Consider the following 12,930-nt stretch of genomic DNA (forward strand, 5'->3'; position numbering starts at 1 on the left):
GAATGATGATTGGGAAAGGCCAGCTCGTCTTTCACTAAGGAGGCCCAGGGGGAGGCTGGGGTGAGTGGGTGCAACCTATAGAGAAGCCCCATCAGCCGGGGCCACCCAGAAACACCCTGCAGAGAGGCGGCCCAGAAGCCCTCTCTGGCTCCAAGTCCACACACCAGCCTGGCTAGGGACGCTCTGTGAAGGACCAACAGCAGCGTGTGGGGCTTCACAGACCACGAACACCGATGCCATGGGCCTGCCGAGCTCTAGGGTCAGAGGCTCAGAGTGGGGCCTGCCGAGAGGAGGGGGCCGTCTGTTGACCTTGGGGCTGAGTCTCATGAAGGCCCTGTGAGGAAGCGCAGGCAATGCTCTGCACCTGCTCCTCCACCGGGGGACCTAGCTGAAGCCAAGGTGGAAGGGCCCTTAGATGACACAGCCCAATCCCTTGAGAATGGGACGGAGAAATGGAGGCACGGAGACGGAGCAGAGCCATGGCCTTTGGGCCCCCAGTGCCTTCCAGGGGAGCCCGGCGCCCCCACGCCTCCCTCCCTCCTCCCAGTCCCACAGGGGCCCCGGGGACACAGCCGGGCAAGAGCTTTCAGAACGGGCCCCCAGCCTGCAGCTGGCCCCAGTGCCCCACCTCTGCCCTGGGCAAGGCCTCCTCTCCCTCCCGCTGGGTGGGGCAGAGGATGGGGGCAGCCGGGCCTCTGCAGGCCCCATACTGCCTGCAACCTAACCCTTTTTTTCTTGACAGAAAAGGATAGGGATAAAATTGGACTGAAACCAAAAATATTTTCTAGTTAATTTGTATAATAAGTGAATCCAAAGCATTTCCTTCTCCTCGGCCTGTTTCCCCAGGCCGCGGGGGCATGCGCGGTGGCGGTGGCTGCCTCCAGACACAGTTGGGAGGCATTGCCAATGAGATTAGGGGGCGCCACGGCCCCAGGTGTTCCCTCGCCAGGGCTGTGTTTACGATACCTGGCTCATCTCCTTTGTCCAGGAGCAAAACATGGAAAATCTCGGCCTGCTCAGCCAAGCGAGAGGCAGCACGCTGTGGGGGGGGCTCCCCAGGGGACGCAGAGGCCGAGAGGCCTCCCCATGCGTCCCGCCTGCTCCAGCCGCCCCATCAGCTCCAGCCACAGGGGACCTCCCGCCTGGCCCCGGGGCCCTTGCGGGGAGCAGTTTCCGGCGTCAGCCCCTGGAGAGCCCTAGGCCCGCCTGCCTCAGGTCATGGTCAAGCAGCCGCTGTCCGATCCATGACGCAGGGTGGGGGTGGGGGCGGGGAGCGGGGAGGTGGGCAGTGGGCCCCCACCCTGAGCAGCCTCACCTGTGCGCAGGAGGGGCCTACTACTGTCCCCACTGGGCCGGCTGTAGGTCTTGGAGAGCTTGTTGGCCGACACCTTGTACAGGACCCCTCCAATGCAGCGGTAGCCTCTGTTCCGCCACCGAGGAGAGCCGGGCTGGGCCTTCCCACCCGCAGCAGCGGGGCGCAGGCGGTTCAGCACCAGAGACCTGTGGAGACAGGGAGACCCCGCTGTGGGTGGAAAGGGCACAAGTAGGGCACAGGCTCCCCCCACCCCCCAGCACATACACCCCTGGTACATCCCTTCCGGCATGGCCTTTTGAAAAGGCTCCGCACAGAGGCTGGTGCTCCTCACCACTGCCCACCTGCCCCACCTGCCCCCAGATGCTGCCCCAGCACACACCACCCCGGCCTTTGGGACAGCGGATGCTCTGGCGTCAGCAGGCTCTACTGCCTGCCCCTCCGTCCACCATACAGGAGCCCAGCATCGAGTGCGAGGGGACAGCCTCACAGACTCCCACCCAGGCAAGCTGTCTGGGGTAAAGGCGAGGTGCCTTAGCATCACGGGCTGGAGGAGGCCTGGCACAGCCTTTGGGATTAGCTCAGTGGATAACCCAGGTGGTCATCTGCCCTCTGCCTCCCTCCAAATTCTCCTCCAGCAGGGTCCTGGGCCCTATCCTGCCAGACACCTGCACTCCCCCTCTTTGCCAGGAAGCCAAGGGCAGGGGGGTTGGGAGGAGGCCCCAGATGTCCATGCTCAGATGCCCCATGCAGACAGCATGGCTGCAGTGGGCAGTGGATGTGCCCAGACAGCACCAACCGTGGGCGTGCAGCTGTCCTGGCTGACCCCCTCCCCCACAGCTGTCACACGGGCAGGCTGCCACTGCAGTGAGACGACAAGGCCGTCCCACTCGGGTGCCTGGCATGGAGACCAGCCAGCTTCATGACTCCAGAGGGGCGTGAGGCCTTCCCCTCAGGACGTATTTCAGCGATAATTTGTTTATGCAAATTGACCTTAATTCCGTATTAGTTCAGACTTGCTCATAATGTTATTACTACCGAGTGTACATGCTGCACCCCACCGGCAAACCTGGGCCTGTGCGTGCTGGGGCCTCTAAGCAGCGGAAGGGGCAGGGCATGAGAGCAGTCCTCACCATAGCAACCACCGCTAGTGGGACCCGGAGAGGACCCGGCCGAAGCAGGAGGGTGGTCAGGTCCACTGCAAGTGTCACGCACCTAACCTTCTGGGCTCTCTGACTGTCCTCATGTCGCAGGCCTGATGAGAGCACAGACACCCCCAAATCTCCATCTGGGGCAGTAGCAGACCCTTTCCCGGGCACCCAGGGATGGGGAGGAGTGCCTCCATACACAATCTGATGAGTGCAGGAGGGACAGGACAGGCCTCGGGGCACCTGGGCACACAGGCTGGTGCTGCAGCACAACCCCAGTGACAGACTCACCCAGCAATGAGGTACTGGAGGTGGAGCAGCCCTGCTCTTGGGTGCAGCTGCCACCCCGACCCTGTGGCCCCATGGCCCCCTGGGCCTTGGTCTCTCTGCAAGTTGGGGGTGATGGCTGCCAGCCCAAAGCCTCTGAGGGCATGTTAGACAAACACTGCGCAAGTGAGCTGGGCACTGGGGAGGCCCAAAGCTGCAGTGTAAGGACAAAGTCCAGGCAGAGACGGACACCGTAGCTGTACGGCACTTAACCCAGCTTCCCTTAATTAAAATTCAAGTTCACTGGGCAGCCCCGGTGGCGCAGCGGTTTAGCGCCGCCTGCAGCCCAGGGTGTGATCCTGGAGACCCAGGATCGAGTCCCACATCTGACTTCCTGCATGGAGCCTGCTTCTCCCTCTGCCTGTGTCTCTGCCTCTCTCTTCGCTCTCTCTGAATAAATAAATAAATAAATCTTTAAAAAAAAAGAATTCAAGTTCACAAACACCAAACTTGGGGAAAAGTCCTGCCAAGGGACCTCCGGCTGGCCTAACTGGTGTTGTCCATGCCCGACAGGCTCCAGCTGTCCCCACGTAGGGCACGTCTCGGCAGGAAGAGGTGAGGTGGGGTGGGTGGGCGTCCCCTGGGGGAGGCAGACAGGCTTTCAGATTTTCCTCAGACCCTGGGACCCCAGCTCTGCCCACCTAGGTCCCAGAGTATCTGCGTGTCTGGTGAGTACCTGCCTCAGCCCCTTGGCTCGCTCAGAGGCCAGGCCAAGGTACGAGGAGGGTGAGGCCAGACAGGGTCATCATTTGTGCCAGCCCCCGCTGCAAACCCTGTGGTGAGCCCTGGGGGCTCAGCAGGGGCTCTGGAGCCACTGCACAAGCTGTGGTCACTGTCCACAGGGCAGGGCTTGGCCAACTGAGAGCTGAGCCTAGGGCCAGGGGCCACCAGAGCTCGCTTAGCCAAAGGGCAACAGGCCCCCTACAGCCCCGGCCCCCAGCCCCATGTGTCCAGAGCCCTCAGGGGTCTCACCACCGACGAGGCAGCTGCTCCTTCATATGCCACACGGGCCAGGGGCGGCACCGGGAAGCCTCCACTCCAGCAGTCCTGGAGGCTGAGCGCAGCGGCAGCAAGCCCAGCCCGTGCACACAACACATGCATATGTCAGGGCCAGACTCCAGACCTCCCGACAGGCCCTGCAGCCAGAGGATGCAGCAGCCGCTTACAGGAACAAGGACACCACTCTTAGCTGCTTCTGCCCTTGGGGCACGGACCCTCCTCTCCTGGGCCCCTACCCACGCCCTATGTGCACCAGAGGACGCCACAGAGCATGAGGACAGGCCTGTACCCCACCTAGCCACCTGGGCACAGCATCTCAGGACCCCACATGCCCCAGAAACCTAGCCCTTCAAGGGGTGAGGAAGCTCACCCATGGGCATGTGCCCCTGGCTGAGGCCAGACAGGGACCTGTGGAGACGGAGGCCGGCAGGACCTTGGTTCAGAAGGAACTAGAAGCTTCAGGACAGATTATGTTCCGGCCCCAAGGGTGGTCCCATCCAGGCCCACCCCATAGCTCTGGCATAGAGCCTCAGTCTGGGGCTGGTAATAGCTCACCCCAAAGAACGGGCTCCAGGGACGCCCTCCTGACTCCCAGGCCAGGGACTGGGGCCACACATCGCCAACGCCCACCTCTGGAGAAGTACCCTTCATGATTTGTGTTGGCTAAAAGGCTTATCTCAGGTGACACTTCTCTCCCGGACATTGTTGATTATTCCCACAGTTATTTTTATGGATGAATGTGACTAATAGATCTGTCTCCTACTCCCACCAAAAACCATGCCCCTGGGTCTTAAGGCAATTACAGGATGATCGTAAGGCGGGGGGAGGTCTAGCAGCTCTTCTGTTCTGTCCTGGCCCAGTGTTTACGGTCTATGCACATGCACCTACCCGAGGGACCCTGGGAACAGCCGCGGGGCCTGCAGCCTCCAGGGGCACAGCCAGGAGCCTAGTGGAGACGCGGGGGCTACTCAGAGGACGTGGATGCACCCACGGAACTCGGGGGGGGGGCTGGCCAGGACTGCAGAGGGGCCCACCTGCCCACGGCAAATGAGCCCTGCCTGCAGCTGCGCAGACCACTTCTGCCCTTCCCTCACCCGCCAGGCCGGCTCGCTGACTCGGGACCTGTGGCCAGGCGGGCACCAAGCGGGCAGGGGGCTGCCTTGTAGCTTTTCATTGCCGTGGGTGTCACAGCACTCTGGTAAATTGTTACCCTAATGGAGAGGACAGGCTTTGGAAACCAACTGTATTGAGAAGAGGGGATAAAATTAATGAGATAATAGCTGGGCCAAGGACCCGGAGAACGCTCCTGCCCTCGCCGCGAGGGCCCTGTAATTCCTTTTCTACAACAGGAGCCTCAGATCTAAAGGCTTCTCCCATCCGTCCGGCAGGCCCACGCCGCCAGGAAATTTCATTAACGCTGGAAAATAGGAAAGGTATTAAGCGTGGATAATGAAGGCCAGGGAGGGAACCGTGCCTTAAGATAGTCCTCTTTCTCGCCTTTGTAATGGGAGGCATGAACTTTCCCTTCAAATCCATTTCTAATCCATTTGAAATACTACAGCAAATTATCTTTCCTTCAGCCCGAAAGCGGCCAGCCAATTTACTCCGAATAGAAGTGACAATGCCCCAGGATTTATCACCATAACCTTGACTACACCAGGGTGAGGGCTGGGCCCCCTCACCCCCCCCGGGGGGCACGAGGAACGGGTGGGGGGAGATAACATTTTAAATGAATAGCAGTGGTAATGGGGAGACAGACACACACACCACAAAAGTCGGTTTAAGAAGAAAAGCCATCCACGTGGCCAGGGCCCGGGCGGCAGCCGGCAAGTCCGGCCCGTGGCCGTGAGGTGCTGCAGGTGCCAGGCAAGGGAGCCCAGGAGGGCGGGACGACGTCAGGGTCTGGGCCAGTCGGGTGGGCACGGCGCAGGCCTGCTCACTCAGCGAGCCGGGGCCCCGAGGGCCGACCCGCACCCTCACACGCCTTCCTCCGCGGCAGGGTGAGCGGGCTCCAAGGCGCCCCGGGCTCCATCGCTCCCAAACCCAGCTGTGCCAGCTGCACCAGCAGCACCGGTGCCCTGCCCAGCCTGGGAGCGGGACCCGCCGATCAGCAGCCCCTCCCGACACCCCACAGCGGGTGCCGCGCTCTGCTCCCTGGACCCGGGGCTGAGGCCAGCCAGCCCCCTGGGCCACCTTGGGTCAACCCCAGGGAGAGGTTCGCTCCTGGCCAAGGGCACACGCGGGTGCAAGTGGGCGGGGGGGCAAGGGAGGTGGCCCCAGTCCCTGGGGGGCCCTGGGTAGGGGAGTCCCAAACTGGAAGCTGGCCTCGATGCCCAGGCCTCCTCACAGACGTTGGCGATGGCACCTCTACACAAACCCCGCTCAGGCTGCCCTGCACAGCAGCCCCCACTAGCTCGTCCTGAGGACACAGCACAGGGTACCCGGTCCCAAGGCTCCCATCACAGGCCATGTGGACCTGGAGAGGCCAGGACAGACCTACAGGAAAGACCAGCGGGACCCGGTGGCCACAGTGAACCATCAGGCATACAGGTGGTCTGCGGGGGGTCCCTCCCAGCCCCTCTGGGACGGCTCCTGGACCCTGCATGTCCACACTGTCTGCTCCCCGCGTTCCACACAGACCCCTCCCGTCCCCTCCCCTCCCTGGGGACCCCCACCCAGCCAGCGACTGCAGTCACCGATGGAACCTACCACATCTAAGCTCTCGCTCCCGAGGCAGGCTGGGGGCCCACCCTGCTTCACAGCTCCCTGGAGAGGGGTATGCACCTCCCTGTCCCACTGGCTGATTTGAAAACAGCATGTGGGATCCAGTTCTGTCCACATTCCACTCGCACTCTGCAGCAGCCCCCACACCCCTCGAGGGGAGGTCTGTGAGGAGACCCCGCAGGCTGGGCTGTCAGGCCCTCCTGGGCCACTGTCCCCATGCGCCCTCCAGCGGCCAGGACTCCAGCGCCACACTGGACAGCTCTGCTTCCCAGGAAGTGCTGTGGTGCCTCCTTGCAGGGGCCTCTGCACGTGCAGACCCTATGCCTACTATGGGGGTCATCCTGAGACTAGGCTCAGACATCAGGTCCTCAGGACGCCTTCCCCTATGCCCGCCCCCCGCAGCTCGCTGTCACAGACCCCCAGCCCTGGCACAGGGCACTAAGGCACCCTGGAGCAGCTGGGGCAGTTTACTGTGGTGCGACCCAAGGCCATGCTGGTGTATGGGGGCTCTGTTGGCCTGAGCCGGGTGCTGCATGGGGTCCTCTTGGGGCTCACGTCAGGTGAGAGACGCAGAAAGGACACATGTGCCAGGGCAGGCAGAAGGGACAGGAGGGGCTCCCGGGAACAGAAAGGCCTGAACACACTGCTGGAGGACGCACATGGAGCCTGGACCCCTGGAAAGACCCTGGGGCATGAACGCAGTGGGTGGGTGGACCAAAGCTGGGAGGCTGTGGCCACTGTCCAGGGCTGTAGGAGCACAGGTTGTGGGTGACAAGACCCAAGGCCGCGGGTGCAGTTGCTGGCAGAGGGGCTCGGCCGGGCTCCTGGCCAGAGCTTGACCTCCAACCTCCATTGGCTGGGCAGGGACAGTGCGTGGCCAAGGACCCAGCAGCCTCTAGGTCAGGCCATGCAAGCCGTGGTGACCGTGCAGGAGGTGGGCAGGCTGGCTGGGGAGCAGAGAAAACAACCGGGGAAGCATTTTTCAGGAAATGGAGCACGGTTCTGCGAAGCTTAGAGGCGAGCGGGGAGTGCGCCGTCAGCAGAAGCGGAGTGCCCGGGGGAGGCGGCTCTGCACAGCGAATCCCAAGTAGGTCAGGCTCAGCCGCCACCGTGACAGGCTACAAAGTGCTTAAGTGGGCTTTCCATGGAAACGCTGACGGGCGCCACCTCAGCTCAGCTCGGAGGCCGTGGGTGTGCACCATGTGCTGCTGGGGGTCAGCCCGCAGCCCATGCCCGGTGCAGGGGCAGGGGCCTGGCGACACGGGGTGGTCTGCAGGAAGGGAGGCCCACGCAGGACCAGCAGGGTGGGAGGGGAGAGGACAGCCAAAGTGCAGGCCTAATGGAAGAGTCTCAGAAACAGGGCTCAGTGGTCGGGGACCCCACACGAGGCACAGGCCTCAGGACGACCAGGGCCATCTGCTCTCCTAAGACCCTCCTCCACCCCCACAACTGGCTCCTCCAGGTATGGCCCACAGCCAGTTCCAGGGGACCGCCCCCCCGTTCCTGCTGAGTCAGGGCTGGGGCTCATGCCCGGCTGCGGCCGTCACCCTGCAGCTGGCTATAGGTATTGACCTCCCCACCTGGACTCGGGCCACCTTGGTGCAGGGGCGAGCCGAGAGCTCGGCCTCCTGGGCACATCTCACAGGAGACTATGGGCCTGGGTGGGAGCTGAGGCCTCGGGGGCTGGATGACCTGGGGGTGGGCTTGCCACTGGGCCAGGACATGTCCACAGTGGAGGCCAAGCACCTAATAGTGGCCCTGTAGGGTGGGTGGGGGTGGGGTCTAACCTGGAGGGCCACCCGAAGGCTTCAGCACTGAGGCTGCCGCTCCATTCCGAGGGACCCCCGCCCCCCGTCCCATGGCTCCCCAGGAACGAGCAGAAGTGATTCAGGACGTCCCTGGCCAGCCAGCACGCTGGCGGGCAACACTAATTGTGCTGTGCCCCCATTACAAATGCCGCGGCTCCATTATGAGGGGCTGGGACTGTTTTATGTGCTCACATCTATTCAATTGGTATTTCGATCAATGGATGCATTACAAGCTTTCCCTTTAAGAGCCTAATAAACAACAAGATGGAAAGTAAAATTTTCCATAAAATGACACTTTTAAAAATCCATTTCAGCTGCAGCTACTGGTGTTCTGTACGTTAGCTGCAAACACCACGTATTACTGGGCCTCAGCGGCCCCACGGTGCAGAATTCAGCTGTCGGGGCGGAGGGCAGGCGCCCGGGCTGGGCCGCTTGGGACAGGGCCCTCCATCCCCTGCACCTGGGCATCACCCTCCGGGCTGGGCTCTCAGCCTTGGCGCCAAGGCAGCTGCTGAGGGGCAGGGCTGGCCCCACCTCTGCTCCCTTGCCCACCCCCAATGTCTCTCCCTCTCTCTCTTCGGACAGCACCCCCCTGCCCCCCTCACCCCTATTCACTGTACACAGCGAGTCCCCACTGACCATTCTTCCAGCCCTGAAGTGGCCCTTGTCCCCACAACTGCATCTGGCACAGGCTGCATGTTAGGGACTAGGGATGAGCCCACGGAGGAGAACTCAGCTCCTCCCACGCCTCTCTGGGAAGACCTGGCAGGTCATGACCCCAGCTGGCTTCTGGCTCCTTGGTTGACAGTCCCCAAGGGAGCCCTGCATGAGTCGCCTGGCCCACCCTGTCCACCACCCTCCTGACAACAGCCCAGGAACAAGGTCACCCCCAGGGACATTCAAAACACGCTGAACCTCAACCCTCTCTCCACAGCCCCCGCCCCTAGCCTCCAGACCCCGAGCTCTGTACCTCTGAGCCCTGGGGACACTTCCTCAAGGCTCCCTCCTCAAAGCTGGACCTGCCAAGGTAGTCTCCACCTCCAGCCTGTGTCCCTGGTGAGAGCTGGGCTAGGCTCCTCACCACCCCTGCTGCCTGTACACTGTCCACACAGCGACCCCTTTCCTGTGCCCTCCCTGTGGGGGCCCCTGAGACCTAGGCCAGAGGGGGCCCTTGCTGAGCCCTGGCAGCCAATGTCTGCCATCCTCCCCTCGGGACAGGTCTTCTCAAGGCCCCAGTGAGCAGCCCGGTGTCCTGGCCTCCTTTATAAGGCCTCCTCTTGCTTGCGTGGAGGCTCCTGCCCTCACACTTGTGCTCTCAACCAGGATGTCTGCGGGGCCTGGCCCCTCCAGACACAGCCGCTCCGCCCTCCCTCTCTGGTCCCCGGTGCCCACTCCACTGTTCCAGGCAGGGGGCCCTAGCTGCCTCACCCCCTACCATCCAGCTCCATCACTCCCAGCACCACAGCCCCCTCCCGTGGCCACAGCACACCCTCCTCACCCCCAACTCTCACACGAGTTACGCCCGCCCCTCTGGAGACTCCCTAAGACACGCACGCTTGCCCAGTCATGAAGGGGCCTAGCATCTGCAGAGTCGAGCTGAGGGATGCAGGAGGGTGGCTCACACCACAGGCATGTGACAAAGTGAAAATGTAACAAGAGCCACACAGAACACATGAGTCCTGGCGCTCGTCATGCTAAGGAGACGACCAAGCAAGGGGATGGAAGAGCCAGGGGCCCCCACCCCGTCGCCACCTTGCAGAGTGGACCACATAGCACGTGTGGCCCGGCTCCCCCAGAAAGGGACTGGTGTCCCCAGTGAGCCACGCAGCTGGCACAGACAGCAGGAAAAGGCACGGGCTCAGCACTCAAAGGTCCCGAGAGTCCGAAGGTGAACAGCCCAGCTCGCGGTGAGAACCCGGCAGAGCCAGCAGCCTTCCGGGACCCGGCAAGACCGGGCCACAACATCCAAAGAACAGCAGCACCAACTCACCCTGACGGAAGCCCGTGGTCAGCGCACCCAGCGGCCGTGCAGAAGCCACGGGCCGGCAGGTCCCTGCACAGCCGGGGGGAGAGAAAATAAAATGCAATTCGGCCGGTTTGGAGGCTGATCGGCTGGGGAAGGCTGAGAAACTGAGCCAACATTTCTAACGTTCACCTGGAAAAACAAATGTTCAGAAGCAATGAAGACAAGACAGGCCAGGGGTAAGGACCTGGGGTCCAGGAACAGCACTGTCTCCAGTCCCCTGGACGCTAGCAGGGCGAGCACTCATGTCAATAAGCACGTCTCTGGGGCACGTAGGCAGTGAGTTGGTCAAGCGTCCCACTGTTGGCTTCAGCTCAGGTCGTGATCTCAGGGTCGTGAGACACAGCCCCACGTCAGGTTCCACACCAGGTGTGGAGTCTGCTGGAGATTCTCCACCCCCCTGCCCATCCCCACACCCTGCTCCCCTCTATAAAAAACAAAACAAACCACACCCCCGCAGCATGGTTACAGCCAGGGAGCAGCAGGTGCCGGTGAGGCCACGGGAGGCCAGAGCACTCTCCTGCTGAGGACGTGCGTCTGAGGACAGTCACGGTGGGCGCCAGCCTCACTGCTGCGGTGCAGCACCCCCCACCCTCCGATGGAGCAGGTCCACAGCAACGAGGGCTCCAAGTCAGTGGGTGACATGCCCCACAAGACAAGGGAGCGGCAAAAACTAGAAATACCCCCATCAATGTGTCATTTAGCACAGCGACTGAACTGCCCACACCTCGAGGGCAAAGTACAGGCTACTGCTACCCACAGTGACCCCCTTGGACCTGGGAAATCTCGGGGTCTCGGCCAGCTCGGGCTGCTGGACAGCACCCCAGACGCAGCCAGCACGGCTGCTTGCTGACAAGGCCTCTCCTTCCTGCTGAGCAGGTACCACCCCGTGCGTGTCCTCACAAGGGGCTCCTTCTGTACACCTGCAGAGAGAGCTCAGTGTCTCTTCCTTTGCTCCTAGGACTCCAACCCTATCAGATCAGGGCCCCATTCCAGAGACCTCATTTAACCTTGCTTACATCTGGGAAGGCCCCATCTCTACACATAGTCCCACGGGGGGCAGGGCGAACATTAGACCATTCAGTCTAACAAATGGTGAGCAAATGAGGTTAGACACCAAACGGGATCAACTGTACGATTCCATTCACTGAAGCTCAAGGACCCGAGGCTGAGCCAGTCTAGACCAACAAAGGCCAGAGCAGTGGTCATCTGTGGGATGAGGTGGGGTGGTGGGGTGCTGGGGGGCACCCGAGGGAGACTCGGGGGCGGGTCTGGATCTGCCTGAAACCCCCTGCCTGACGGGGGGGGGAGGGGGGGATGGGTTTGACAAAAGAAAAAATCCATAGAATGATCACTGAAGATACAAACTGTGATTGTTTTGCAAAGGGAAAATCAAAGGGGAAGATCTGTGCAGAAAGCCGGGTACGGGACGAGCATTTGTACGCAAGAAAGGTGACATTTGCAAATAATGGAAAAAGCCTTAAGACAACCAAATAACTATCAAACAAAATTACATTTGAACTTTAATCTTATACCACATCCCCAAATAAATTCCAGGTAGATTAAAGTTTTAAATGCAAAACTCGAAATCTTAGCACTAGAAAAAATATAACTGAGCTCCTATAACCTTGGGGTGGGGAAGGCTGTTCTAAACAATCAATAGACTAAGTCTTAAAAGACTGACGACTTAAGTATGCAGAAAAGCAAAGAGGTCTGCTAAGAATCCTCATACACAAAACTGGAAGGCAAAATTCAAACTGAGAAACAATGGATCGTCTCTTATAAAACAAAGGGTGACACCCTGAATACTCAAAAGTCTTGCGAACTTGTAAGAAACAGGCTGAAGGCAAACGAACAGTAAACAAAAAATGTTGAACTTGACAAAGAATATGAATAAAAATGAAATTAAAACTGGATAGCATTCTCCTCCACGAAGCTGTGGCAAAGTTTTTGGCAGCAGCCGCTGCGAGGGCTGGGAGGGCTGCGGGGGTGACCGCTGGGCCCTGCCCCAACAGCCAGAACGGGGCTGAACAAAACAATGATGGAGAGGCACAACTTCAACTGCCAGGGCCCGAGGGTCCCACCGGGAGATCAGGCTGTGTCTGCCTAGCTGGCATGTCACCTCCTCCGAGAAGCCTTCCAGTCTGCAGAGCAGGGTGCAAAGGCCATGGGTAGCAGCAGGGAGGAGGTGGCTGGCGGCTGAGTCTGGCACCAGCCCGCCGGGTCCACTCCCCGCGGACTCAGGGCGTTGACGCGCACCAGAGGCCTTGCCAGCACCAGGTGGCTCCCCAGGCAGGAGGCGGGGCTGGGGTGAGCGGGGCGGGTGGGGGGGTGTGCGCAGGCCAGGCCGTGAGGGGTTGCTAGGGCTCCCGGCACGGCCCCGCCCACCGCAGGCCGGGAGGGGCGGGGCGTGGGCGGGGCCATGGGCGGGGCCCGGCCGACCTCCTGCCGCCAGCCCCGCCCCCCGACCAGGGGCCCGCCTAGGGGACCCGCTCGCTCCCGTAATTTATGCTCCCCCGCCTATGCTTTATGGCTTTCTTAATTCGGCTCCTGCTACTATTAATGTAGTTAATGCTGAGATTATATCTA

The 12,930-nt window shown here is 61.2% G+C and overlaps 1 protein-coding gene across 1 annotated transcript in view; it reads right to left on the reverse strand.

Moving 5' to 3' along the window:
- ZC3H3 (zinc finger CCCH-type containing 3) overlaps nucleotides 1–12,930 on the reverse strand; it is an 85,182-nt gene that overhangs the window by 22,882 nt on the left and 49,370 nt on the right. The window contains 1 exon segment of the mRNA XM_055314216.1: nucleotides 1,316–1,500. Coding sequence (XP_055170191.1) covers nucleotides 1,316–1,500 — 185 coding nt within the window.

This window comes from Nyctereutes procyonoides, unplaced genomic scaffold (genome assembly GCF_905146905.1).
Source record: "Nyctereutes procyonoides isolate TBG_1078 unplaced genomic scaffold, NYPRO_anot_genome, whole genome shotgun sequence".
Taxonomy (NCBI): domain Eukaryota; kingdom Metazoa; phylum Chordata; class Mammalia; order Carnivora; family Canidae; genus Nyctereutes; species Nyctereutes procyonoides.